Source organism: Lipophrys pholis (assembly GCF_963383615.2).
Source record: "Lipophrys pholis genome assembly, chromosome: 12".
NCBI classification, from domain to species: Eukaryota; Metazoa; Chordata; class Actinopteri; order Blenniiformes; family Blenniidae; genus Lipophrys; species Lipophrys pholis.
This window is the reverse complement of record NC_137641.1, coordinates 5,587,821-5,615,432: the sequence shown is the minus strand read 5'-3', so window position 1 is coordinate 5,615,432 and position 27,612 is coordinate 5,587,821. Positions and strand designations below refer to the sequence as shown.

The 27,612-nt window shown below is 43.1% G+C and overlaps 1 protein-coding gene across 3 annotated transcripts; it reads left to right on the top strand.

The window, feature by feature from the left end:
* On the top strand, nucleotides 1-27,306 carry thbs4b (thrombospondin 4b). Of its 3 annotated transcripts, XM_080477078.1 has the most exons (23): nucleotides 1-163; nucleotides 276-440; nucleotides 10,283-10,480; nucleotides 12,599-12,849; nucleotides 13,622-13,724; nucleotides 13,816-13,898; nucleotides 14,040-14,091; nucleotides 14,205-14,356; nucleotides 15,338-15,475; nucleotides 15,830-15,907; nucleotides 16,001-16,153; nucleotides 16,224-16,328; nucleotides 16,401-16,508; nucleotides 16,821-16,980; nucleotides 18,526-18,644; nucleotides 19,391-19,443; nucleotides 19,525-19,718; nucleotides 20,640-20,818; nucleotides 22,438-22,486; nucleotides 22,962-23,158; nucleotides 23,250-23,422; nucleotides 25,664-25,803; nucleotides 26,676-27,306. In XM_080477078.1, the coding sequence occupies exons 2-23, from the start codon at nucleotides 362-364 to the stop codon at nucleotides 26,732-26,734; spliced, it is 2,823 nt and encodes a 940-aa protein (XP_080333204.1). In that variant the 5' UTR covers nucleotides 1-163; nucleotides 276-361; the 3' UTR covers nucleotides 26,735-27,306. The 3 variants fall into 3 exon arrangements, with proteins under 3 accessions (XP_080333204.1, XP_080333203.1, XP_080333202.1); XM_080477077.1 differs by having other exon boundaries at nucleotides 28-440; XM_080477076.1 differs by lacking the exon at nucleotides 1-163 and having other exon boundaries at nucleotides 229-440; nucleotides 16,224-16,508.
* The last annotated feature ends 306 nt before the right edge of the window (nucleotides 27,307-27,612 follow it).

Below are 27,612 nucleotides of genomic sequence, written 5' to 3'. Positions count from 1 at the left end.
GAAGGTGGAAAACACTTCACCTCCAGCACAAGTCTAAAAATAATGTGGACCTGGTTGGAGGAGTGACTCCAGTGGCTGAGCGGCTGCCGGGCTCGGGCTTTGGTTCAGAGCCTGTGGGGTTGGTAGCAGTCGGTGGGAGCCAATGGAGAGAGTTTCCCCCCAGGTCACTCCTTCTGTGCACGGGGCGTCTGGGGAAAGGTTTTAAAAAGCAGGTTCTGGCCCCCCCGACGCTCCTCCCTCAACTTACGACTCCCACCATCCTCTTCCTCACACAGCTGCTGTACCGATGACTGCCGTGCTTCACTGCTGATCCGCAGACTCAGGCGCAGGACTGGAAACGCTGCAACACGCAGGAGGAGACATGGGACTGTGGACGGTTCTGATTCTGGCCTCGCAGCTGCTGCTGAAGCTCTGCTCTCATGTGGAGGCTCAGGCTCTGGGTGAGTGGCTTCATCTGCTCTCCACTGAAACACCCATAGACTTACAACGGGCCGTATTGATAGCATAGAATAGAATAGAATAAAATAGAATAGAATAGAATAGAATAGAATAGAATAGAATAGAATAGAATAGAATAGAATATATGTTGCATTATAAAAACACTCATAATCTAAATAAAAGAATAGAAAGTTGAATGTTAAATGTTAAAGGTGTAGTGATTAAACACAGGCAGGAGAAGCAGGATGGCAGTGAGATTATAACACCAGTGTCCAGGTTCTATAAGGCTCCAGGATCAAAAGTGTTTGGTCAACAAAGGAAAATGTCTCCGACTTAATTTCCAAGATTTTTTTCCCAACATCCTGGCTGTGATGTAATCCTCCATTGTTATTATCTGTAAAAAACAAAAAGTAGATTTAATGGCTCCAGCATTGAGTTTAATGCATAATGGATGAAGGAGGCACTGTGGAGAGAGAATATCGTCGGTGGCACCCAGAGAACACGGAGGGTTAGATGTGCTGGGTGATGCTCGCAATAGGTACGAACGAAACACGAAATATCTCAGCCGAAAAGCAGAAAACAAAAAAAGGACATTTTAAAGTGACGCTGCTTCTCAGAACAATCTGCTTCTTTTGCTTCGGCGCAGGAAGCTCACGTCTCTGGTTTGTATTAATTCAAACAAAGTCCCAGTGAGATCACACACATGGGAATCATCAGAGAAGATCTGGGTGCAATAATAAACTCTAAACCTCTCTCTCTCTCTCTCTCTCTCTCTCTCTCTCTCTCTCTCTCTCTCTCTCTGTCTCTCCCTCTCTCTTTCTCCCTCTCCCTCTCTCTCTCTCTCTGTCTCTCTCTGTCTCTCTCTCTCTCTATCTCTCTCACCCTCTCTCTCTCTCTCTCACCTCTCTCTCTCTCTCTCTCTCTCTCTCTCTCTCTCGATCTTCTCTCTCTCTCTCTCTCTCTCTCTGTCTCTCCCTCTCTCTTTCTCCCTCTCCCTCTCTCTCTCTCTCTGTCTCTCTCTGTCTCTCCCTCGTTCTCTCTCTTCCTCTTTCTCTCCCTCTCCTTCTCGCTCTCTCTTTCTCACTCTCACTCTCTGTGTCTCTACCTCTCTGTCTGTCTTCCCCCTCTCTCTCTCTACTCTCTCTCTCTCTCCATCTCTCTTTCTCTCTGTCTCTCTCCCTCCCTCCCTCACTATCTCCCTCCCTCTCTGTCTCTCTCCCTCCCTCCCTCACTATCTCCCTCCCTCTCTGTCTCTCTCCCTCCCTCTCTTCCTCCCTCTCTCCCTCCCTCTCTCTCTCTCCCTCCCTCTCTTACTCCCTCCCTCCTTCCCTCCCTCCCTCTCTCTCTCTCCCTCCCTCCCTCTCTCTCATCAGTTCAAGGTCTCTGATAAACAAACAGATCTGCTAGACGACAGGTAGAAATATTGTTGTTTACAGTTTATCCGGCCAGGTGATTGATGACGCACCTTTCTAACACTCATTAATCCACACCTTCCTGGCAATGGCCGCCTGATGTTTCATATAAAACCAGAGCAGATTAACGGCGCTGGTCCTCCATCATTTCTCCTCCGGCGTTAAGTGAGGGTAAGTTCTGCTGGACTTTAGGAGCTAACAGCCGTTAAGTTGTGTTTGAGTCATTGTGGATATGGATCATGATGACGGCACAAGGGGATTGGAAAGTCGCTCCCAGAACCATGAAGTGCTTCTTTAAAGTGCCTCGAATCCATAAATAACTTTATCATAACAATGTGACAACAGTCGCTGCTCAGACTTCGTACCTTATTGAGTTTGGATCAGCTTTTAGCTGATTATTCAGCTGAGAAGGTTATGTTTATGTCTGCATGTATTCTTTTATTTATCGGTTAGGGGTTAGAAGATCTGCCTTATTTGACTAAGTTTTCCCAAAAACGACTCACTCAAATTCCATGAAATCTTCAGAGATGATTTCTCATCATCAAGGATCAATCCACCAGATTTTAGGACGTTAACGACAAACAGTTTCTGAATAAATCCTAAAGAACAGTGAAAACGTTCCCATACAGAGAGGATGAGAGAGGCTCCTCATACAGATCAAAGGAGATCAGCGTCTGTTGCCATGGAGACGCTCCCTGCTCAAGGTTTCACAGTGATGTAGCGACCTGACAGGCTAGTTAGCATTGATATGAGCTAATGGCTATCATGCTAGCCGTGCTAACAAATGTGGTGTTGGCGAAAGTCTGCGCTCTACCAAGAGTAGCTCTAGTTTATATTGCATTGACGTTGGTTTCAAGTAAAATTAGAAAATGTTAGTTGTGTTTTGGTTTCTGTTTCCATGACAACGGTGCTCGGAATCACTGAAAATGCCAATTTAAAAAAAATGGCTTCCAATTAAGGTGGAACTTTAGAAAATGCTCCATCTCTGTGGAAACATGGGGAATGCAACTTATTTAAAAATTTCGGCTTCATCTCCATAGAAACGGAGGAAAATACAACTTTTCAAAAAATGTTCAGTCTCTGTGGAAATGGTGGGAAACACAACATTAAAGAAAAAAAGGTTCCCAATTAAGGTGGAACTTTTTGAAAACATTCAACTCCATCTCCATGTAAATTGGTTGAGGAAACATTTTGAAAACATTCCACTCTGACTCCATGTCAGTGGGGAAAATGCAAAGTTTTTAAAATGTTCCGACTTCATCCCTATGAGAATGCGGAGGGAAAGACAACTTTTTGAAAACATTCAACTCTGTGGCAATGGGGGAAAATGCCACTTTTCAACAATGCTCCAACTCTGTCTCTGTGAAAACTGGGGAAATTACAACTTTTTTAAAAACAGCTCCCAAATGTGGTGTAACTTTTTGAAAACGGTCCGACTCCAACTCCATTTCCATGGAAATGGGGGAAAATGCAACTTTTTGAAAACAGTCCAACTCGTCTGTGGAAATGGGGGAACACATAACTTTTTGAAAACGTCTCCATGTTCTCCCATTGTTAATGTTTAGAGCGGATCGTTCTCTGCCATGCTCGCTACATCGTTTTCTAAACTTTGCCATGTAAACACAAACGAAAACACAAAAACGATGCAGTTTCATTTGAAACGTTGTATAAACGGAGTCTAATAGAGCTTTTAGCAGGTAATGTTAGCTAAAAGCAGGTAAATGTTCTGACAGCTTTAACTTTAACTTTTAACTCATGGAGGCGTCAAAATGATGTTGTTGTATGTGTTCCAGTAAATCTTTTGGATGTTTTGAATTGCCTGAGGGCAACGAGGGCGAAGCCGACCGGTCTTCCCCACTGACCCAAAACTGGTTTCAGGGCCACAATTGGACACAAAAAGCCCCAATTAAAGTTTTTTTTGTATGAATTTCCTGGACATTGCATAGACGTCTTGTCTGGAAGTCATATGAACGTCAATGAAAGAACATTTTAAAAAAGTGCGACTCCATCAAGGATCAAATCCACATTAACATGTACAAAAAATACTCTGAAATACTTTAACACGCATCAACAAACCAATAACTGACACCAGACACACATGACCGTCTGAATTAGAAAAAAAAGGTCCAGACTACCAGAGATCCTGTCCTCGGTACCATCATAGACAACACAGTGCTGAATATTAATACTACAGTTTATAGACATTACCTTCAGACAGAAGCTCCACGGTGCTGAATATTAATACTACAGTTAATAGACATTACCTTCAGACAGAAGCTCCACAGTGCCGAATATTAATACTACAGTTTATAGACATTACCTTCAGACAGAAGCTCCACAGTGCCGAAAATTAATTCTACAGTTTATAGACATTACCTTCAACAGAAGCTCCACAGTGCTGAATATTAATACTACAGTTTATAGACATTACCTTCAGACAGAAGCTCCACAGTGCCGAAAATTAATTCTACAGTTTATAGACATTATCTTCAACAGAAGCTCCACAGTGCCGAATATTAATACTACAGTTTATAGACATTACCTTCAACAGAAGCTCCACAGTGCCGAATATTAATACTACAGTTTATAGACATTACCTTCAGACAGAAGCTCCACAGTGCCGAATATTAATACTACAGTTTATAGACATTACCTTCAACAGAAGCTCCACAGTGCCGAATATTAATACTACAGTTTATAGACATTACCTTCAACAGAAGCTCCACAGTGCCGAATATTAATACTACAGTTTATAGACATTACCTTCAGACAGAAGCTCCACAGTGCCGAATATTAATACTACAGTTTATAGACATTACCTTCAACAGAAGCTCCACAGTGCCGAATATTAATACTACAGTTTATAGACATTACCTTCAGACAGAAGCTCCACAGTGCCGAATATTAATACTACAGTTTATAGACATTACCTTCAAACAGAAGCTCCACAGTGCTGAATATTAATACTACAGTTTATAGACATTACCTTCAGACAGAAGCTCCACAGTGCTGAATATTAATACTACAGTTTATAGACATTACCTTCAGACAGAAGCTCCACAGTGCCGAATATTAATACTACAGTTTATAGACATTACCTTCAGACAGAATCCTCCACAGACCTGGATCAGCTCCTGTTGTTGCTTCTCAGAGTCCTACACATTATTTTTATGAGGAAATCCAACATTTTCCAGGTTTCCGTTGTTTGAAATTGAGTGGCTGTCTGATTTAAAGTGACGTTTAAGACTAGCGCCCCCACACTTCAATGGTGAGGACAGGAACTGCATGCAGGCCGGCAACAATATTAAAGTGACAGAGTGAAGATTCACCCTCATGCACTAAATAAAAGACATAAAAATAGACTAAATTAACACATAGTCATGACAAAACTGAAAACAAACAAAGTACAAAACCAAAATGCATGGGAAAAACAGCATTTCACCAACAATTTAAAGACCCCCCCCAAAATTTCACACAAATCATGTTTAACGGTTGGGGGCTCCTGTCTCTTTAAGGGGGGCTGAACCCCCGTAGTTCACACCCCGGCCACATGTAACTATAAGGGAGTAAAAACGTAACTAAATGGAACTGAGGGGCCCGTCCACACGAGAATGCCGGTTCACATAAATGAGCCGTTTTTGGCCAATCATCCACAGGAGGCGGAGCTTTATGAGCGTTAGAAGCCTGAAAACGGGTTTTTTTCAACATGGGTTCCAGAGTGAGGAAATTCTAAAACCCGGCACCGCGCTGAGGTGTGGACGACAATAACAAGCTTTGGACATAATGTGGCTCAGTGGTAGAGTCGGATGTCCAATAACTCAAAGGTTGCTGGTTCGAATCCCACTCTATTCAAAGTCATTGTCATTGTGTCCTTGGGCAAGGCGCTTTACCCACATTGCCTTGTATGAATGGTGCAAGGTGGTCGGAGGGGCCGTTGGCTCAAATTGGCAGCCAGGCCTCTTTCAGCAGCCCCAGGCTGTGGCTACAGCGTAGCTTAGCATCACTGGAGGAACTGGTGTTTGAGTCAGCATGAAGAAAGTGCTATATTTATACAAACTATTGTTATTATGCGGTAGTTCAGAACTACTTCGGTGTCATCAAAGGCACATGTGATTACCGTATTTTATAGAATGCTTGAACCTGCGCTCAATAAACGCACCGTGGCTTGCACTCCCGCACTGCGCGTCTATTGGAAACTATACGGTATTTATTATAAGACAATCCAGACCTTTATTCTCTCACGGGCCACAGAAAATAACGTGGCCTTGAGTTTGACACATGTGCTCTAGATGTTGAAGCTTCTTCGACGAGCTTGTTGAAACTGTAATTAAGTTTGGCTCCAGAAGCATCACCAAACAAACCAAATCTAACATATCCTGCACATTACTGTCTCACAAAATGTGACGTTGGCAGATATTAAATGTTTCTCTGAGGCGGTAAAAGACACTGGTCTAACTATGCTTTGCATCATGAAAATAAAAAAGTTGTCCGTCCCTGGTTCAGTGTTTATTGTTTTTCAACAGGAAACAATAAAGCGCAGCTTTCCCCCCCCCCAGACACTCAAACTGAACCCTGAAAGAATGTCGACCACTTGGTCCTCGGCGTGGCGCTGACAGATTTACACACCGGTGTTACGGGACGGACATGGAGCTGGATTACTTTATGGCTTTCAGCTGAACTGTTTTTTATGAAGCTTGAAATCTGAGGTTAATCGGGGGAGGGGCACTTTCTCAGGCCCTGTGGGGGGGTGGGGGGGGGGGGGGGGTACCTCTCACCCTCCTAAAGACTTCTTTCAACCAGGGTGTGTGTGTGTGTGTGTGTGTGTGTGTGTGTGTGTGTGTGTGTGTGTGTGTTGTTTTAGCGGTGACCTCATGCCAGGCCGAGTTACGTTCTGGGGGAAATGTACCAACGCTGATGTTATTATTGCACAAAAGAAAGAAATGAATAATCAATGGTCTGTTTGCACAACATTTTCATGTAAAGACAACAAAAGTCTGAGCTCCAGTTCCTGAAAATGCAACTTTTTGCAAGCACTTAGACTCTGTGGAAACAGGAGAAAACGCAACTTTTTGAAAATGCTCTCTCGATGGAAACGGGAGAAGACACCACTTTTTGAAATAGCTCAGTCTCTGTGGAAATGGGTTACACACATATTTTTAACATTGCTCCAACTCTGAGAACACGGGGGATGTCGCAACTTTTCAAAAACGCTCCAACTCTGTTTCCATAGAAAAAGTGGAAAATGCAACTTTCTGAAAATGTTCTGTCTCCATGGATTTGGGAGAAAACGTTACTTTATGCAATAGCTCAGACACTTTCTCTTTGGAAACGGGGTAAACACATCTTTTTGAAAATACTCAGACTCCAAGGTAACGGGGGATATTGCTACTTTTAGAAAATGCTCCAACTCTGTTTCCATAAATCCAGGGGAAACTGCAACTTTTTGAAAATACAAAATCTCTGTCTCAATGGATATTAGTTAAAACGGGAATTTTTGAAAATGACCCGTCTCCATGTAAAAGGCAAAAAACGCTGCTCCTGGTCCTGGTTGGTAGTAACTAGTTCTTCTGCACATGCTCAGTAGAGCCATTCAGAACAAAGTTTCCTCCGTGGTGTCATGACTCCCAATCCATATTTTCCTGGGACTTTTATTTTGACAGTCACCATAATAACAAACCAACTTGGTGGTTTTATTTTGACAGTCACCGTAATAACAATCCAACGTGGTGCTCTGTCCACTAGAATGTCCGTGTTCTCTGCTGCACGTTTGAGTGGTTTCATTACAAAAGCAGACAAAGGGCCCACTAGTGGCCCAACATGAGAACTACATTCAATGAATCTGTTTCATTGAATGGTTTAATTTGTTATTTCCTTTTCCAGAGCGGGAAATGTTGACAACACTATACAAGCAGGAACCTTGTAGAAATGTATTGCCATTAGTGCCGATAAATTCAGAGCCTGAGTGCTTTGCTGGAATGTCGAGTTGAACCTGATTTAAACCCAAGTTAAACTCAAGTTAAACCCAAGTCAAACCCGAGTTAAACCTGAGTTAAAAAACCAGAGTTAAACTCAAGTTTAACTAAAGTTAAACCCGAGTTAAACTCAACTAAAAGTTAAGTCAAACCCAACTTAAACCCGAGTTAAATTCAAGTTAAACCCAAGTCAAACCCGAGTTAAACCAGACTTAAACTCAAGTTAAACCCGAGTTAAACCTGAGTTGAACCCAAGTTAAACCTGAGTTAAATCTGAGTTACACACAATTTAAACTCAAGTTAGACTCAAGTCAAACCCAATTTAAACTCAAGTTAAACCCAAGTTAAACCAGAGTTAAACTCAAGTTAAACCCAAGTCAAACCAGAGTTAAACCAGAATTAAACTAATGTTAAACCCGAGTTAAACCTGAGTTAAACCCAAGTTAAACCTGAGTTAAACTGGAGTTGAACTTAAGTTAAACTCAAGTTAAACCTGAGTTAAACCAGAGTTAAACTCAAGTTAAACCCAAGTTACACTCGAGTTAAACCCAAGTTAAACCTGAGTTAATCTCAAGTCAAACCCAAGTTAAACTTGAGTTAAACTCAAGTTAAACCCAAGCTAATCCCTAGTTAAACTCAAGTTAAACTCAAGTCAAACCAGAGTCAAACCCGGGGGAGAGCAGAAAGGTCAAAGAAAGAAGGCAGATCTCATCGAGGCTGATCTTGGAGCGTTCAGGAGCAGTTTGTCTCTGTGGCGACGGAGGGCCTTGCAGGCCATCGGGGGGCGCTTGTGCATTCAAGACGTGTGCAGACGGCGAACTCGAGATGCACTGCACATCCTGCTATGGCTGCAGTTTCTTTATTAACTGGAGACTCTTACGAGAAGCGTTTTGGGGCTTTTGTGTGCTGCTGAGCAGCCGTCAGAGAAACAATACGTCTACATTCTGCCTCTGAACACCAAAGAAAAACATGGTAATGTAGAAACAGAGGGGAGTCATCGCCCGGAAATCACGAGTTTCCTTCTCAAAACACGTATATTGGTGTTGGACCTCAGTTGAAAGTTTCCTGAAATTCTTCGTTTTTTTGTACTTCTCTTCTCTTTGTTCAAATCAGAATCGCCCACAAGGGGGCAGACCCCTAAAACAAGAGGTTTTGATTGTGCTCCTGTGTTGTTGTCACCACAGAACGCTGTTATCGTAACCCCCTCTGTTGAATTTAGCCGTGAGCGGCTATCCCCGTAACAGCACTAGTGTGAACGTTGAACCATGTGATTTACAAACGAGCCTGTATTTCATTTGGAATCTCCGGCTGGATGTATGTCGACCATCGTTTTTTAATTTTCATGCGAGCAAGCAATTGCTATGCTATCACTATGCTATCACCATGATTGACAGTTCCTGCAGCCAATCGAAGTCGTGGTATGAAAAAGGGTCAGAATGAGCTAATTGTTTGATTCATGAAGACTTAATTTAAAGGTGATTTAAGGGAGACTTTATACGTGAGAATACCAGGCGATGACTCCTCTAGTCCCCCGAGAGTCAACTGACACATGGCTAATTTGCATGACGTAGCAGGAAGCAGCAGCTGCACTCTGTACCACACCAATTCAACTTGGCTGTAAAGTGCAGATTTTAAGCTTTAAAGCAGTTTTTAAATGGTGTTGATAGGCCAAATCAAAATGGAGTTATGATAATAATAATAATAAAACCCTGATGTGGAGGAAATGAGGTAAAACAGCTGATTCTTTACCAGAAACTGACACTCCTTTCCTATTGGTTGAATGTCAACCAGCTAATCAGGAAATTGCATCATTGTTGCTATGAGGAAATGGGCAGACTACAAGGGCTCTTCTGGCAGTGCACGTCCAACTATGATACACACAAGAAATTATTATATATTTGAATATATAGCTATATATTTGTTGTATTGGCTGCTGTAGCAATGCAAACTGTTACAGTTATATGATTGTAACAGCTTGGTTTTGTACAAAAACGCCTGGGAAATTCAGGTATTTTTATGTAAACACCATACAAATGTGTTTTTTTGGATAAAGGTGTGCATTGGTTTGTACATACACTGATTGGATATGCTTTCTAAGCAGTGAAAACGTTTCATTACACATGTTTGTGGCTCTTAATATAAAAAGTCTAACTTTCCCCTCATCAATTTTTTTTTAATATATTTTTATTGTTTTGTAATTTTAGGTCCAACGTGTTGATTCAGTCGGTCAAAATGAATAAATAATTGTAGAATCACACAAGGTGAGGTTGTGCTGGAAAAACAGACACCAAGCATTCCAGTTAAACACCATTAATGTTGAAATATAGAGGTAAAAGCAAAAGGTAGTTAAAAATGTCAAATTGCCCAGATGAGCCCAAAGTGTTAAAAGTCGGCCTTCTAGTTGTCGCTGCGTTTCACACCAGCGTCAAACAGCAGGATGTGTTTAACCTCCATCCACAGTGTACGATCTGCTGACGTCGCCCGACTGCCTGCCGGACCTGCTGCAGGGCGGCCTGGCCGAGCAGGCCGTGGACGAGGCCTTCATCCTCACCAGCTTCAGGCTGCAGCCCAGGACCGGCACCACGCTGTTCAGCCTGTTCAACCCGCAGGACAACAGCAAATACCTGGAGTTCACCGTGATGGGCAAGCTCAACCGAGGTAATGAAACAACCACTGCATTTATGCCAGCGGTTGGTTAAATATCCTGGAATTAAACAGCCTGGTCTCCACGAAGCAGCTCCTTCAGCTGCTGGGGTTGTTCTTTGTTTCTTTCCCAGCCTGCAGCTTTTACCGCTCTCCTCCCACCATGCCTGTTCACTGCCACAGCTGTTTTAAAGCAGCAACCAGAAATTATCCAAAATAAAGACGTGAGACAGCAGACAGATGCTGCCGGTGGAGATTTTGAAGCAGAGCTGGAGAATCAGTCAAAACTGAAAGAAATGTATAAAACCTTCCCAAGGAAACTGGATTCTTCCACATTTTACTGTTAATTTTACTCTTGAATTAAACAAGTGGATGATTCAATGTGAAAGAAGCAAAATTCAGCCCAGTATACTTCAACATATGTACTTTTCTTCTTCCTACTCATGGAAAAATCACTTCTTTTTTTCACACAGTTTTTTGTGTTTTCGTTTTTGCAGGTTTTTATTTATTTTTTAATGTTAATAATTAATGTAATAATACACAAATAGGGCTACATTGGTTTTTTTTTTCGTGTGCAGTTTTCTCATCTAAAGAACTTAGGGTGGATGATTCATTCATTAGTCTTTACAGGTCAAATTTACATGGAGATGCAAAACACATTCCACTTTAATAACAAGGCGAACACAGCTTCTAAACTTTGATATATAGTTTTGATACAAAAACTGAATCTTATGTTGCATTGATGGAGTTTCATTTACTCTTCAGGACAGTTAATATTTCAGTACATTTCCAGCTGATTTAAGCAGTTTTTACCCTTTTTTTTTTTTAAAGATAATTTTGACATTTTATCAATTTTTAACTATTTGGACTCTTTTTTAATGTTGTACATGTTTTTTGTTTTCCTTTTTTAAGCTGTTTCAGCATTTTGTTCTCCATTTCTTTTGGTTTTGGCTCCATTCCCACATCTTACTTTACTTTTAAAGCTCTTTTTCAGCTCAGAGATAAAAGTCCTTTTGAAAGTCTGATGTGTAAAATGAAAAATAAGATAAAATTTAGTGAGAGCTTCAAGGAGCCACGTCAGAGCAGCTGAAGAACTAGACGCTAGAGCAGCAAATGTAGGATTAGAAGTTGGATTCCCACAGTGGCAGGTCGACTCCCTGAGCATGACCCTTGACCCCCTTCAGCACCCTCATGTGGCTGCATGAGTCAATGCAGGAAAAGGAGTTTTCCGAGGGGATTAGAAAAGTATAAGTAGTTTAATTAGTTCATTATACTATTGGCTTCATTACATTTAAAATACTTAAAATTGTTGCATTATTGGTGGGAATTAACTTGTTGATGGGTTAGATGTTCAAAGTAGTAGATAATAGGAGTTGGATATAGATCTAAAATACTAGATGGTTCTCCCTGTGGGTGTTTCCTGCCACAGTCCAACAACATGCATGTGGGGTTATTGTACAGGGTAGAAAAAGATGGGTGGATGGTTTAAGTTGGGGGTCTGCAACTTGATTGGCTCTCTGAAAATTATATGTTCACATTACAATTTTCATCCTATGATTATCTTTTTTATTATTATTATGTTAATTTGCATACCTGGCTCATATTGGCATAAAGACCACCCTCAAATGGTTAAAAAGGCAAAAACAGCTGAAATGGTGAAAAAACAGGAAATACTGGTATTAGAAGGTGGATTATTAAAAATTAATTAATTAATTAAATGTGGCCATTAATCTTCACGAATAGAACAAAAACAGGTCAAATGGTTAAGATGGTTAAAAAATGGTGAAAGTCAAAATGGATAAAACAACCAAACCAGAAAAATCAATTCTAAATTAAATCATGAAAAGTTGTGAATGTATGTTCAGCAAAACGCCATAAAAAAACTTTCTGAGTTTTTAGTTTAAGATTAAACATGTTTAAAAAAGAGAACCAGAAAGAAAAGCAGACCTTTGGATGGGAAAGGTTTCAGACTCCTGGTTTAGGTCATAAGAGACACATTAATTATCTGACGTGCTTCTGAGCAGCGAGTCAAGGTGTGACACTAGTAAATAAAACTCTGATAACATCTTCCTGTTTCTCTGTATGCCCCCCCTCTGTTTCTCTCTCTCCTCCCTCTGCTGCTCCCCCCCCCAGGTGTGCTGCGATACCTGCGTACCGATAGGAGGACGAGCTCAGTGACCTTTAACAACCTGGTTCTGGCGGACGGCCAGCAGCACCGCCTGCTGTTCCACCTGAAGGGGCTGCAGCAGCAGGGGCCTGGGGGCGTGGATGTTCACCTGGACTGTCGGCTGGTGGAGACGGTCCGCGACCTGCCTGCCGCCTTCCAGGGTCTGCCGGCCGGCTACGGCACCGTGGAGTTGAAGACCATGCAGGCCCGAGAGCTGGTGACCCCCTTCCTCCGAAACATCCACCATGACATTTACATACAGCTTTGTCCTCCTCGTGCTTCAGGCCCCGTTTCCACGACAACAAATATGAGTGTATCCACAAAACTTTCTTCACTTTTGGAGCGTCCGTTTATACGACATCAGTGTTCTGATCCACTGTATCTCTGAAGTTTTTAATCCGGCTCCCAAAGTGGAAAGATTCTTTCACGGTCGCTGTTCCCTCCTGCAGAGACTGATGGAGGTTACTGAGCCGCTACTGTGCATCTCCCCCTCCCTCCTGCTCATCCAGTTGTAAACAAACATGGCCGACCTGTGGTGGTTTGACTTACCGTCCAGATCAGTAGTTTAATAGTTGAGACTCTCCCTGATACCATCCGATGCCTCATCAGTCCATACGGATGCCAGGTTCTCTCCATTTTCTTCACTTGTATAGTGTATTGTTCTCTCCACACGTATGTGTGGTTTCATCATAAAATCAAGCAACAGCGCCCTCCAGTGGCCCGGCTCACTAACTACATCATTGTCTCTGTGTCCGCTGCTGCAGTGGAAACACACTCCTGTTTTTTTAACGGATTAGGTGTTGTCACGTAAAACGTTGTCGTGGAAACGGGGCCTCAGTTTCCTTCACCAACCAAAGTTGCCAAGAAGGTTATGTTTTTTTCTGCGTGTATTTATGTATTGGTTTGTATGTGTTTGATCAACTTTTTGCAAAAACTACTCCCCTGAAATACATGAACTCTTCAGTAATGAGCACTTGTGATTGGAGCAGGAGAGCGTCGACGAGTTGAAGCTGGTGGTCGGAGACTCTTTCGAGAACGTTGCTTCTTTACAAAACTGCCACTTCCAGCAGAGAGACTCGGTTCAGACTCTGGGTAAGGGTTTCAAACCCATCATGGGAACCCCCCCCCCACCACCACCACCACCACCAACACCAACACCAGCTCTAACCCTCCTCTCTCTCAGGGGTCAACACAAAGCAGCTGTCCAATCAAATGCTGGATTTAACGAAGGTGATAAACGAGCTGAAAGACGTCCTCATCCAGCAGGTAACGGCCCCCCAGAGCCCCCAGGGCCCCCAGCTCCTCGGAGGCCTCTTAACCCCCAACCCTTAACCCCCCACACCCCCACCCCACCCTGGCCACGACCTCCGCCAGAAGCTCGGCTGATCGAACCTGTTTCTGTTCCAGGTCAAAGAAACCTCGTTCCTCAGGAACACCATCTCGGAGTGCCAGGCCTGCGGTGAGAACGACGCCTCCTCAAACGGCCCGCCGCCAAACAGGCCGCCACAAAACAGCCCGCCACAAAACAGCCCCGGGAGTGTCCAGAACCAAGCAGTGCATTTGTGATTGCAGGTCTGGGAGGAACCGAGGTGGTGAAGCCCCGCTGCACCCCAGGCGTCTGTTTCCGTGACAACATGTGCATCGAGACGGTGGATGGCGTGGAGTGCGGACCCTGTCCCGACGGATACACCGGGGACGGCTTCAACTGCGACGACGTGAACGAGGTGAAGCCAACGTTAGAAATGAATTCTCTGCAGAGTGAAGACAGTTTTATTGTGAAGAAAATCGAGGAAAACACTGAGGGAGAACGTGGAACCTCCAGAGAACCAACTGGGGAATGTCTCACTATTAGGATTTTTCCAGCAAAAAGAACCAGGTTCTAGTTCAGGTTCTAGTTCAGTTCTTAATGAGCAGCTCCAAAGAAGCGGTTGTGTTTCCATGGTCAGGGAGCCAGTAGAACCACATCATCACACCAATGGTTCCACCACCGGCAGGATCCAGGAACCAGGAGACAGACTGTAACAGTGGTTTGGTCCAATGAAAACACTGAGTCTCCTCGTATCTCTATTGAAATCATATCACGTCTGTCTTGCCCCGAAATGGCCATAGAGGAAAATAATAAAAATAAAAAATAAAAATAAATAAATAAACAATAATAATAATAATAATAATAATAATAATAATAATAATAATAATAATAATAATGTGAATGATCTTGATTCTTATTTTTCAACATTTCAGCATTCCATTGTGAATTTCTGCTCCTTTCACTTTATTTCTGGACGTGTCTCAATCAAAAGCTTCAACATGGAGGAATGGAGGTGTAGAATGATGAACGCTGCTCTACAGCCGTTTCCATGGCAACCTACGTAAACACTCTGACTAAAGTTCTCTTTCACATGAAGCCAATAAAAGACTCATTTTATTAATTTTCATTGTTGGAAATCGTGTATTCCCCGTTTCCCAGTTAGTCAAACCACATTAGAAAAGTTATGTTTTTGCCCCCGTTTCCATGGAGATGAAGCCTGGGTGTTTGCGAAAAGCTTCATTTTCTCCAGTTTCCACGGAGTCGGAGCGTTTTCAAAAAGTCATGTTTTCTGAACTAAAATGTCTTTTAAACTTTTAAAATTTTGTTATAGAAACAGTATTGTAACAGTAACTATAATTGTAACCCCCCCCCCCCCCCCCCCCCCCCCCCCCCCCAGTGTCAGTTTAACCCCTGCTTCCCCGGAGTGAAGTGTGTGAACACGGTGCCGGGTTACCGCTGCGAGGCCTGCCCCCTGGGCTTCACCGGCCTGCCTATAGAGGGCGTCGGCGTCTTGTTCGCTCAGAACAACAAGCAGGTAAAAGCTACTCACACTAAAGACAAAAACAATAAAAAGATGAAAGGAATCCTAACGCCTCATTATGTGTGAACATTAGTTACATTTCTTCCACACTGACTTCAGGAAGGCAATTTAAACACGAGAACTGCTCAAAGCCAAAACGATGGTAAAATCCTTCAAGAAAAACCTAGAGAATCACAAATTTTTGTTCTCAACATTCTGTTCAAAATGAAACGTTTACTTTGAGTTTTGAGGTTTTGTTGATATTTCATCCACTTTCTGCATCTTCTCTTGCAGCGGCGATGAAACATCAACAGATTTTCCACTTTTGTCTTGTTCTCGGCTTCATTTGTCTCATTTTGCGTCGTCCAGGTCTGCGACGACGTTGACGAATGCAAAGGACCCAACAACGGAGGCTGCGCCGCCAACTCCGTCTGTCACAACTCGGTGGTAAGGTCGCTGTAACCCTCCCCAACCCTCCTGCCCCCCTGAAGGTTCAGAGCGCCTCACATGCTTCTGTCCTGTCCTGGCTCCGCCCCTCAGGGCTCCTACCACTGCGGCACCTGTAAGACGGGCTTCACCGGCGATCAGGTGAAGGGCTGCAAGCCGGAGATCAGTTGCGGGAACAGCCTGACCAACCCCTGTGACGTCAATGCCCAGTGTAACATGGAGAGAGACGGCTCCATCACCTGCCAGGTGGGGGCTCACGCCACCCGTACGCCCCGGCGCCGAATCCTTCAGGCTCACGCTTCCTTTGTCTCATCAGTGTGGCATCGGCTGGGCCGGCAATGGATACCTGTGCGGGAAAGACACCGACATTGACGGATACCCCGACGATAAGCTGAAATGCAAAGACGCAAACTGTAAAAAGGTAAGCGAGGCGCAAGCTGTCAGCTCAGAGCAGCAGCGGACGGACTCGTTCAACCCCCTAGTGTCTTCACAGGATAACTGCATCTACGTTCCCAATTCTGGCCAAGAGGACGCAGACAGGGACGGGCATGGAAACGCCTGTGACGACGACGCTGATGGCGACGGGATTCCTAACGAGCAGGTTGGTCGAGGGGGCGTTTCAAAATATACACAAAATATGGCGATCGTATGGATCTGAAGTATCAGCCTTCAAATTAAACAAAAAGTTTTTAATTTGACACATTGGTCCGAATTCGCCCGACTGATGTAAATAAAAAATGTTTGTTAGTTTTATAAGAGGATTTGAACGTCCCTATTGGAGATGCTCAATTCGACAGGCATATTGTCGCAGAAAAAATTCAGATCTGTTATGTCAACTGATTCAGGCCTTGTAATTTGATACCAGCATCATTTCCCTGCTTGCTAAATTCTGTCCGTGACTCGTCTATCTCAGGATAATTGCTGGCTGAAGCCCAACTTGGACCAGAGGAACAGTGATAAGGACACGCATGGCGACGCCTGCGACAACTGCCGCATGGTAGAGAACGGTGACCAGAGGGACACCGACGGCGATGGCAAAGGGGACGCCTGCGATGACGACATGGACGGCGATGGTACGTAGGGAATATTACATCACTGCTGACGCTGGCGTTATGTAACCAGCGGGACTGAGGGCTGTTAGGACTTAGTATTCTGCTCTGGACTCTTATAGTAAATAATAGAGGCAACGACACTCACACAGTTTCACAGTTTGTATTCGTTATTTAAATTGTTCATATTTAGTAGAGGGGATGATTTATAGCCTTCTTAAAGAAGATCAGAAAGTATCGATGAAGAGGCCGACAGCGGTCTGACCCCAGAGCGAGCAGCAGCTTTGATCACTCACCAGTTTGATTGCACCTCAGAAAGCCCACAGGACACCACACAGCTTTTCTTCCATCTCTGCTGCTTGACCTTTAGTTATTTGTACTGCTGCTGCTGCTGCTGCTGCTGCTGCTGCCAGGAATGGAAACACAGGCTGCACTCAAGTCTTTTGAAAATGCAAAAGTGCCTCCTAGTGGTGACATCTCAAACAACAGGCTGTCCATGAAATGGATTTCACGGCGTGATTCTCTCTACAAGGTCCCATATTGCTATTTATTTTTATTTATAGTATGTTTATGATATTATGATCGTCCATACTTATTGTACTGTTTTAGTTAAGAGAAGGCAAATATCACTTAAGAGAACACTTTATTTTTGAGTAAAGTGAGAACTAATGAATTGTGTTTCTCATCTGTGAGTTAAACTGGGAAATTAAATTGAGGTAGACTGTGGAGCAGGTAAATTGTGGTTGGGTTAGGTGAGTTAAACTGGGAAGTTATATTGAGCTAAACTGTGAAGTTAAACTGAGTCAAACTGTGGCGTTACACTGAGTCACACTGTGGAGTTAAACTGATTTAAACTGTGAGTAAAACTGAGTTAAGCTGGGCTGTTAAACTGAGTTAAACTGTGGAGGTAAACCATGGAGTTAAACTGAGTTTAACTGTGGAGTTAAACTGTGACTTAAACTGTGAGTTAAGCTGTGGGTTACACTGAGTCAAGCTGTGGGGTTAAACTGTGTTAAAATGTGGAGTTGAACTGAGAGTTAAGCTGTGGAGTTGAACTGTGAGTTAAAATGTGGAGTTAAATATTGAGTTAAACTGGGAGTTAAACTGAGTTAATCTGGTGAGTTTAGCTGAGTTAAACTAGTGAGTTAAGCTGAGTTAAACTGTGGAGGTAAACTGTGAGTTAAACTGTGGAGTTAAACCGTGAATTAAATGGTGGAGTTAAACTGAGTTAAACTGTGAGTTAAACTGACTGCAGGAAATCAAAGAAGCCCATTGGAATTATATGAAACCCTCTTTATCAATAAACATTCCAGGTAAAGGGTCAAGGAACAACATATAGAGAAAACTATCAAAGGAGTTAATTAAAACAATAATCAACAAATAAAATCCTATTTGGGCGTCTTGAAATAATTCAGCCTTAAAAGAGGAAAGCAGTTTGAGTGATTTGTCCGTAGAGTTCCACAGAGTGAAAGGTTGATGTTTGGAGGTATGACAACGTGGTGAAAGAAAGTCGATCTGCAGGATAGAGATGCAGATCCCTTTAACTGAGTCGTCTGGGTGGTCTGGCAGGTCTGAAGAACTTCCTGGACAACTGCCAGCTTGTCCAGAACCGAGACCAGCGGGATCGTGACGGGGACGGAGTGGGAGACGCTTGTGACAGCTGCCCCGACATCCCCAACCCCAACCAGGTCACACAGACGTAGAACCAGGCAGTCACTCTGAATGAGGCGTAGCAGACGTATTTAGTCAAAGAGCCACTAACTGCCCAATTTCATCTTGTCTGTAAAATAGTGCCATAATAAGCCTTAAATGTAAACTTATCTATGTTGTAGTCACAGATTATACATCATGACAATGTTCTATTTTATATTGTATTGTGTTTATTTTCTAAATTATTATTTTATTTTATTTTATTTATTTTATTTTATTTTTTTATTATTAAACCAAACAATTACTACTAAAAATAACTACAACACAGACATAAAGCCAAATCTAATATTGCAAAATACAGTGAAATGTCCCAAAAGAAAACTCTATAGCTGTTGCAGTATGGGGTGTTTCTCCACCCTGACTGCATGACTTTGAGGCTAATGCCAGTAGCCTTCATGGCGGAATCGCCAATATCTCAGCTCGGGTGTCAGTTTCGTGTCGCTGCTCTTAAGAAATTGGCTTAAAAAATGAAAGAATATAATTTTTTTTTATGATTTATGAAAAATGTTTAGAATTTGCTCGGTTTTCAAGGACAGAAAATTAAAATGGACAAAAAGTCCAGTATCATCAACATAAGAGACAATATGTCTAAATTCAAAGCACTTTTATTAAAGATATTATGACTGTTGATGATGTTAAATACAAATGAAAGGCAGGACTTTAAGTGATATGGATTATTTTATCCCTGTTTTTCTTTGAATGGCCTCTCTTCTGCCCTCTTCAGTCTGATGTGGACAACGACCTGGTTGGAGATTCCTGCGACACAAACCAAGACAGGTAATCACCTGTCATCTTCATTCATCATCATCCTGCTGCATCTCTTCTTCACTCGCCTCCCGTCTGTTGTTCTCCCTGCAGTGACGGCGACGGCCACCAGGACACCAAGGATAACTGCCCCTACGTGATCAATAGCTCTCAGCTGGACTCCGACAAAGACGGGCTGGGCGACGAGTGCGACGACGACGACGACAACGACGGGATCCCGGACACCAAGCCTCCGGGGCCGGACAACTGCCGGCTGGTGCCGAACCCCGACCAGACCGACGACAACAGTCAGTCCTCCGCTCAGTCCTCCGCTCAGTCCTTCCATGTGCCTGCTTTAGAGATGCGCAAAATACCCACAATTCCATCTGCTTTTGTTGGAACGCAACTTTTTGTAAACCGTTCGACTCTGTCTCCGTGGAAACAGGGTAGAATGCAACTTTTCAAAACGTTGCTGCTGGCCTGTGCCCAATGTCGTAGTAAACAGTTCTTCTGCACATGCTCAGTAGATGGACGATATGAAAACGTTGTCGTGTGAGCGAGGCCTCAGTGGCCATTTTTGCAGAAAGTAAAAGCAGAATAATTTTCGTGTGCCCGACCTTGTCTGGAAATGTTGTGACTCATCGTTATAATTGTGTTAAAATGGTCTCTTGGGTCCCCGGCCGGCTCAGTTGGTAGAGCATGAAACTCTCAGTCTCAAGGTAGAGGGTTCATGTCCCACGCTGGGCGCCACCTTCCTGTGGGCTCACCACCTGCAGGAAAGGTTCTTAATGGGTGCAATGTGATCTGGGTGACGGTGCTCAGACTGACACCCCCACCACCCGGAAACGGATAAGATGGATGGATGGATGGATGGATGGATGGATGGATGGATGGATGGATGGATGGATGGTCTCTTGGATGGAGGTTGAGTGTTTTTTTTGGTGTGAATGACGCGTTAATCTGTGTCCTCATGCTCCTTTTAATCTGAGACCTCTGGGAAAAAAGCACCACGAAGATGTTGCTTCTTCATCTGCGAATAATAAAAGTGACTTTTTTTTGGCTGGTAGAAGAATAGTCAAAGACAGACGTTGAAGTTTATTAAAGTAAACCTTTAACATGCTGTCCAGCTGTTTGGTTAAAGCGATGTTTCCTTGTTTCAATGGTTTTGCTGAAGGGATTCAGGTTTATTGTGAAGACGTTAAAGTTTAAACCCTCCTCGTCGTCTTCAGGCGACGGCGTTGGAGACGTGTGCGAGTCGGACTTCGACCAGGACAAAGTGATCGACAGAATCGACAGCTGTCCCGAAAACGCCGAGGTCACCCTGACCGACTTCAGGGCCTTCCAGACGGTGGTGCTGGACCCTGAGGGCGACGCCCAGATTGACCCCAACTGGGTTGTTTTGAACCAGGTGAGATTACGGATTACACTGTGTGATCAGGGAGTTCCTATTCTGCTCTGGAAGCTACAAATGCACGGATTCATTTCTTTGCGTCACTCGGACTCAACGTATTCCTAGTTTTAGAGAATCTACAGGTGGAAGAAGGCCGTTCTATGATTTGTTTAATGTGGGAGTTGAAGGATGAATCCTGGTCATAATGAACTCCCAGGTTCCTCACAGTAGTACTACGTGTTTACATCATTTCTCTCTTTAACAACTTCTGTTTTATCTGAGTTCAGAAGCAGAAAATTTCAGCTCCTCCAGGCTTTCACGTCTTTAAGACAAGTTGATCAGTATCATCTGGTTTCATAGATGAATATGTTTGTGTGTCATCTGCATAACAAAGGAAGTTAATGGAGTGTTTCCTGATAGAGTAGAGGTCAGAGGTCAGCAACCTGCAGCGCTTCAGGCCCTCTGTCGCGGCTCCCTCACTTTTTCAGAAATAAACATTTTGCTTGCATTTTGATTTTCTTTGCATTCCACACTGAATTTCTAATCCAGGCTTAAAACAGCTTAGTCATTAAAACAGCTAAAATAGCCAGTCTTTTAAAAAATATATAAAATAGCTAAAACTACTCTCATAATAATAATATCAATAATGTCAATAATGTCAATAATGTCAATAATATCAATAATATCAATATCAATAATAATAATAATAATAATAATAATAATAATAATAATAATAATAATAATAATAATAATAATAATAATGAGATAATAAATACAGTAGAAATGGCAAAAATAAAATTATTTAAATTGCTAAAATAGTCAAGATGCATAAATGACCATGAATAACAGGAAAAATCTCTGAAAAGGGCTAAAAGAGTTAAAAATGTATTGGAAATATATTTAAATTGTACCTATGGGTCTTTATTTATGTAACCTAATTTATTGATGTATAACAAATATTTTTTAGATTTTTTTTCTTCTTTTTCAGAGAATTTACTTATTTTCTGGAAAAACGGCTCTTTTAGTGATAAAGGCTGCGGAGGCCTTATATAATGTAGGTCCTTAGACTGAACCCTGTGGAATTCCATGTTTCACTGCAGTCTGAGCCCAATCATTAACAGGAACCTGCTGATTGGTAAGATCCAAACCGGTTTAGTGCCGATTGAACCTGGGATCAGGACCGGGACCGGGACCGGGACCAGGACCAGGACCAGGACCAGGACCAGGACCAGGACAGAGACCAGGACTGAGACCAGGACTGAGACCTGGACCAGGGCTGAGACCAGGACTGAGACCTAGACCAGGACTGAGACCAGGACTGAGACCTGGACAAGGACCTGGACCTGGACCAGTACCTGAACCATGACCTAGACCAGGGGTCGGGAATCCACGACTCCGGAGCCTCATGCAGCTCTCAGGTCCCTCTGCTGCGACTTTGAGCCAGTGTGTTCTGTTCAGTGGGAAACGGGTCCAAATGGCTCTTTGAGTGTTGATGTCGCTGACCCCTGATCTAGACCAATAGAAACTTTGACCAGAGCGCCTCTGGACTGTGATCAATCTGAAACCTGCCTGAGCATCGATCAATAATGATCAGTAATGATCAATAATTAAGAACGTGTTCCTCTTGTTCCAAACAGGGAATGGAAATCGTTCAGACCATGAACAGTGACCCTGGACTCGCCGTCGGTAAGATGCATGTTCTAATCCTAGAGCTACACTCGGTAGAGCGCAGACCTGCACCAACACCACATTTGTTTGTGGAACTGAGTTAGCATGGCTAGCATGATAGCCATTAGCTCATATCAATGCTACCTAGCCTGTCAGGTAGCTACATCACTGTGAAACACTGAGCAGGGAGTGTCTCCATGGCAACAGAGGCTGATCTCCTTTGACCTCCTCTATGAGGAGCCCCTCATCCACTTTGTATGGGACATTTGTTCTCCTATTTTTTTTAAATCCATTCAGAAACTTTTAGTTAAAGTCCCAAAATCTGATGGATTGATCCTTGATGGTGACAAATCATCCCTGAAGATTTCATGGAATTCAGGTTGATCGCAGACGAAACAAAACCTTCTTGCCTAACTGTCGTTGGCGAAGGAATCACCGTAAGTCTCGGAATGAAGCTGCAGGCAGTGAGTCAGGTCTCGCTCTGCACCATCAGGCTACACAGCGTTCAGCGGCGTGGACTTCGAGGGGACGTTCCACGTCAACACGGTGACGGACGACGACTACGCCGGCTTCATCTTCGGCTACCAGGACTCATCCTCCTTCTACGTGGTGATGTGGAAGCAGACGGAGCAGACCTACTGGCAGGCCACGCCCTTCCGGGCGGTGGCCGAGCCCGGCATCCAGCTGAAGGTGCGAGTCGCAGGAGATGGTCGATACTCGCATTGTAATCGCCTGACATGTCTGTTTGTTTGTCTGTTTGTTTGTTTTTGGCCTCTTCCAGGCTGTGAAGTCTAAATCAGGCCCCGGGGAGCACCTGAGGAACTCGCTGTGGCACACGGGCGACACCAACGACCAGGTGCGCCTGCTGTGGAAGGACCCCAGGAACGTGGGCTGGAAGGACAAAGTGTCCTACCGCTGGTACCTGCAGCACCGCCCGCAGGTCGGATACATCCGGTACGACCAAGTAATATGTCATGAAGTCACACACAACTCGTCTTCTCCTTTAAGGCTGTGCAGCTTTACAGATATGAAATCAACTCAGTCTCCATGGAAACTGGAAAAACGCAACTTTTTGAGAACAGTTTCCAACGGATGTTTCATTAGCAATAATATGATCACGGTTTATGCTTGGACACTGAAGTTCATTCTGAAGTTCATTCTGACTGTTCATTCTGACTGTTCATTCTTACCAGGACATTCTGGCTGTTCCTTCTGACGAGGACATTCTGACTGTTCATTCTGACTGTTCATTCTTACCAAGACATTCTGGCTGTTCCTTCTGACGAGGACATTCTGACTGTTCATTCTGACTGTTCATTCTGACCAAGACATTCTGGCCGTTCCTTCTGACCAGGATATTCTGACTGTTCCTTCTGACTGTTCATTCTGACTGTTCATTCTGACCAGGACATTCTGGCCGTTCCTTCCGACCAGGAAATTCTGACTGTTCCTTCTGACCAGGATATTCTGACTGTTCATTCCAGGACGAAGTTGTTCAGCTCTCAGCGAGATATATGATGGCAGAACAACAGAGATAGAACTCAGCTACTCCGGATAACAACACACACACACACACACACACACACACACACACTGGAAATGGGGGGTAAACGCTACTTTTCGAAAACAGCTCAAAAGGTGGAATTTTTTAATATGCTCTGACTCTGTCTCCATGGAAACAAAAGTAGCCTGACATGAATACAATGCATATAAAGTAATAACCGCATCCAGGAAAGTCATAATTCATAAATAGGGATTTAAAAAAATATTTAGCTTCAATTTTCTCAACAGAAAAGGTAGAGTAAATGAGATTTACTCTATTACAACTATTTCACTCTATAATTGGCCGGTTATTAATTTATTGGTTGTTACCAGGCCCAACACATGTAAAAAATGCTTTTCTTTTACAGCAACTAGTGAAGTGGGTTACTTCTTAATGATGTAACTGCAGTAAAAGTACTAATTTCCAACACAGTGAATTGATCCAGTGTTGAACGTCAGCAGAGGCTCCACGGCCGCTCTGTCCTCACCAACTAAGAAAGACTCTTCAACTGCTGCCGTGGGAAGGGCAAGAGTTTCTGTTTCTGGCAGATAACACTTTCTGTTCCTGATGAAACGTCATTTTCACAAAGTCGGACAAAGGGGAGAGACAACGAGAGACTGAAGAGAGAATCTTAAAAAGCAGCGAATGTGTTTCCATTACCTTGTGGATATTTCTCTCCTTGGTTCCAGTTGTGGTTTATAGTTACACAACAGGATTAAAGTCCACGATTCAAACAGGCTCCAGAGGATTAAAACCCAGCGACCTGAGGTCATTTCAGTCCACTGAGCTTATCCTTCAGAGTTTGATCCAATCGGAGCTTTGTGACGTCCTGCTGGAAGTCCGAGCGAAGCCTCGCACACCAGCAACAGCCTCAATAATGATGGAAGGCTTTTGAAGTCTGACGATACCATCTACCTGATGCAGCGGGACAGAATGTGGTGTCTCACCTTCTTCCAAAAATCCAGCTTACGTTTTTCACATTATAGCCAAATTATAAATTACAGTCACAGTGAGATTTATTGTTGATTCTTCTGAACGTAGTGGAATCATATTTTCAGCTCGCTTGCCCTCCTACGGCGTAGACATATATCACCCAGAATACACTTATACAGAATATAGACAAGATATACCACCTAAACTTGAATCTAAATAAGAGAATAGATAATAATATAGGTAAGAAAAATTGTGCAATGAGATTTCAAAATAGAAGGTGAAGAACATAACAATATACCCCTAAAATGTACAAAATAGAATTTTATATATCCCTGAAATGTACAGTATATCCATAAAATGTGCAATATACAATACAATATACCCCTGAAATATGCAATACACTCCTGAAATGTACACTATACCCCTGAAATGTATAATATACGCCTAAAATGTGCAAAATACAAAATGATTTACGTCTGAAATGTACAATATTACCCTGAAATGTACAAATAGTATCCAATATACCCCAACTTGGTCATCTGTCCATATGAATGACCCTGCACTCCTATGATTAAAATTCCATTGTTTTCTGTATTTCTGCCGTTTCTGTGGAAACAGACATAATTTTAAAAACCATTTACCTCAGCGACGCGTTGAGGTAAGTGGGATCTTAGTAAATCAGACCCTCAGACACTTAAAACTGTGGTTGTGTTGTTCAGGGCTCGTTTCTATGAAGGAAGTGAGTTGGTTGCAGATTCCGGCGTGACGATCGACACGACCATGAGAGGAGGCCGGCTGGGCGTCTTCTGCTTCTCGCAAGAAAACATCATCTGGTCCAATCTGAGATATCGCTGCAACGGTAAGAGAAGCTTCACTGTTTCATTTCCCCCCATCATGCATAGAGGGATGCACGATACCGGTACACCAATACTGGATACACTGATACCAATACACCGATACCGATACACCGATACTGATGCACCGATACCGATACCGATGCACCGATACCGATGCACCGATACGATACACATATACCGATGCACTGATACCGATACACATATACCGATGCACTGATACGGATACCAGTATACAGTCTGATACGGCACATGCTAAAGAGTTTGAGGCTCACACATGAGCGATGCTACATGCTACATGATAAAGAATGTTTAGGCTCAAAAACGAGCGTCGCGTCAAGGCTCACACACCAGCAATGGTATATGCTACAAGCTAAAAAGTGTCGGGGGTAATACACCAGCGTTGCTATATGCTAAGACGTGTCAAGGTTCACACACCAGCATTGCTACATGCCACATGCTAAGGAGTGTCGGGGCTCATACACCAGCGTTGCTACATGCTTCATGCAAAAACGTGTTAAGGCTCACACACCAGCGTTGATACGTGCTACATGCTAAACAGTTTTGAGGCAACACATATCTTTTGTGTATGGAATAGGCTTTCTTGTATTTAAGTATTTGTATCGGTACTCGGTATGGGCAAGTAGCCATTAGCTTCATGGTGTTGGTGCGTCGCTACATGAACGCTTCATCTTTATCTATGTAGATTTAATTAACAGGCAAATTCTTCTTGTTGATTTGAAGCTCAGCAGTCTGGATGTCATGTATGTCTCATAACAACTCCTCTCTGGAAAGATATTGTGATTCATGTTGTCGTGTAGAAAAGTGTGTGTGACCTCTGACCTCAGGTAAACCTTCGCTGTCACTTCCTCCACAGACACCATCCCCGAGGATTTCCAGGAGTTCAGCACTCAGCATGGCGTCGACTCGCTCTAAAGTCCAAAATAACAGTGTGTGCGTGTGTGTGCGTGTGTGTGCGTGTGTGTGCGTGTGTGTGCGTGCGTGTGCGTGCGTGTGCGTGCGTGTGTGTGTGCACTGATGTGTACATTTTTTCTGGCTTTATATGACCACAATCTTTGTACTGTATTTGAAACGTATGTGCATTTTATCAAGTTCTGTTTCCTGTTTATCTTCAGACGTGTTGCTAAAGGTTCATAAGTTAAAGCAACATGGGAACTTCAAGAAGTGGATTTTAATACTGGAGGGTTGTACTCAAGCACAAATTGTACTCTATTACAAGTAAAAGTACTGTTTTGGAAAAATATTCATGTAAGTCTCAACTATTCTGGAAATATCAGTTTGTTTTTCACTGAATTGTCAAAATCTGTGATTCCTTTGACAAATGATCAACTATATTAAAATCACATCAATGTAAATCAGTCATTTTATGTAATAAAGAATAAACTCATTTGCCACAAAAGTTTAAATGAAAAGGTTTGAACATTGAAATGATGTGCATACTCAGGAGCTATATTAAAAAACAGAGTGTGTATGCTCAAGCATGAGTGAAATACCTGCTTCTACTTTGACTCTATTTCCATGGAAACGGGGGAAAACACAATTTTAAAAAAATGTTTTGGCTCCGTTTAAACGGGTGAAAATGCAACTTTTTGAAAACCCTTCGACCCTGTCTCTGTGGAAATGTGGAAAAACGCAACTTTTCTGAAACCCCTGGTCCTGGTCACCACGTTGGTAGTAACTAGTACTTCTGCACAATTAGAACAAAGTTTCCTCCGTGGTGTCGTGACTCCCAGTCCATATTCTCCTGAAACTTGGTACTTTTATTTTGATAGTCACCGTAATAATAATCCAAC